At 41.3% G+C, this 1,566-nt stretch overlaps 1 protein-coding gene across 1 annotated transcript in view; it reads left to right on the top strand.

Annotated features, from left to right (window-relative positions):
- The window catches only part of LOC128249661 (mitochondrial mRNA pseudouridine synthase Rpusd3-like), a 10,711-nt gene that overhangs the window by 4,221 nt on the left and 4,924 nt on the right, over positions 1-1,566 (top strand). Inside the window, exon 4 of the mRNA XM_052973839.1 lies at positions 144-251. Coding sequence (XP_052829799.1) covers positions 144-251 — 108 coding nt within the window. The remainder of the gene's footprint in view (positions 1-143; positions 252-1,566) is intronic.

Here is a 1,566-nt window from a genome sequence, read left to right on the forward strand (position 1 = left end):
CAACACCTCACCCCCTACTAACACCTGTAAAGTGACCTCATTTCTCTTGTACCACAAATACTACTGCCCATACTGCACTCCTCCCACTGCTGTGTCCACTGTTATGGCTCACAGTCGTTTCTGTTTCTCTCCCTCGCTCGCAGGTTCTACAGTGGAGTGTTGTTGCTGGCCAAACACAAAACTGGCAAGGACAAAATGATGCAGTCTTTAGACAGAGCCAAGTCTCTGGGCACATTCTACCAGTCTTACTTGTAAGTCACTTTTCGTCATCATCATCATCATCGTCATCAGTATTGTCATCATTATTGTCGCCACCAGTGTTGTCATCATCATCATTGTCAATATTGTCACCATTCTCATCGTCATCATCATCGTCGTCATCATTGTCATCATCATTTTCGTCGTTAGCACTGGTGTTGTTATCATCACTGTCATCATCACTGTCATCATCATCATCGTTGTCGTCAGCATCATCATCATCATCATTGGCATCCTCACCATCACCACTGGTGTTGTGATCGTCATCATCGTCATCATCATCACTGTCATCATTATTGTCGTCATCATTGCCATCGTCGTCGTCATCACCATTGATGTTGTCATCACCATTGATGTTGTCATCACCATTGATGTTGTCATCATCATCACAGTCATCATCATAACATCAAGTGTGTGTCAATATGTGTATATTTTTATGTAGCCTTGAATGCATGCATGCGTGTATGTGTGTGTGTACTACCACTACTGTTACTACTACTATTACAACCCATTTTTGTTGTGAATTTTGTGAGAAAATCGCGTGAAATTTCAACATTAAATTAATCATGAAAGATTAATTTAATTTAATTCAGTGTCTTGTCTCTTTTTGCATGATTATATTGTTGCCACATAAAAGGCACCCGTGCTGGAACCATGTAAAAAAGCACCCAGTGCACTCTGTAGAGTGGTTGGGATTAGGAAGGGCATCGAGCTGTAGAAACCATGCCAAAAGAGACGATTGGAATTAGGTGCAGTTCTCTGGCTTGCCAGTGCTTTGTTAAACTGTCCAACTCATGCCAGCATGGAAAAATAGACATTAGATGGTGATGATGATAATGAATTGAAACCGGTCGTATTTTTGTTAAAAATAGACCTTTGGCAATATGCTGTGCTTGAGAAGAAGTCCCATCAAGCCAAGTGAAATCATAGTGATGGCAGATACCGGTGTCATGCAACTGGCACCTGTGCCAGTGACACATAAAAAGCACCCACTACACTCTCTCAGAGTGGTTGGCATTAGGAAGGGCATCCAGCTGTAGAAGCCATGCCAAATCAGACTGGAACTTGGTGCAGCCTTCCAGCATGCCAGCCCTTGTCAAACCACTCAACTCATGCCAGCATGGACAACAGATGTTAAATGATGATGTTGATAATAATGATGATGACGACGACGATTTTATATGATAAAGTTCTCAAAAAGTTCATGTTTTAAATATGAATTTACTTGTGTAAACTGTCATTACTTTTTGCAATATGTATAAACATCTCTCTCTCTCTCTCTCTCTCTCTCTCTCTCTCTCTCTCTCT

The sequence above is a fragment of the Octopus bimaculoides genome, chromosome 1, assembly GCF_001194135.2.
Source record: "Octopus bimaculoides isolate UCB-OBI-ISO-001 chromosome 1, ASM119413v2, whole genome shotgun sequence".
NCBI classification, from domain to species: Eukaryota; Metazoa; Mollusca; class Cephalopoda; order Octopoda; family Octopodidae; genus Octopus; species Octopus bimaculoides.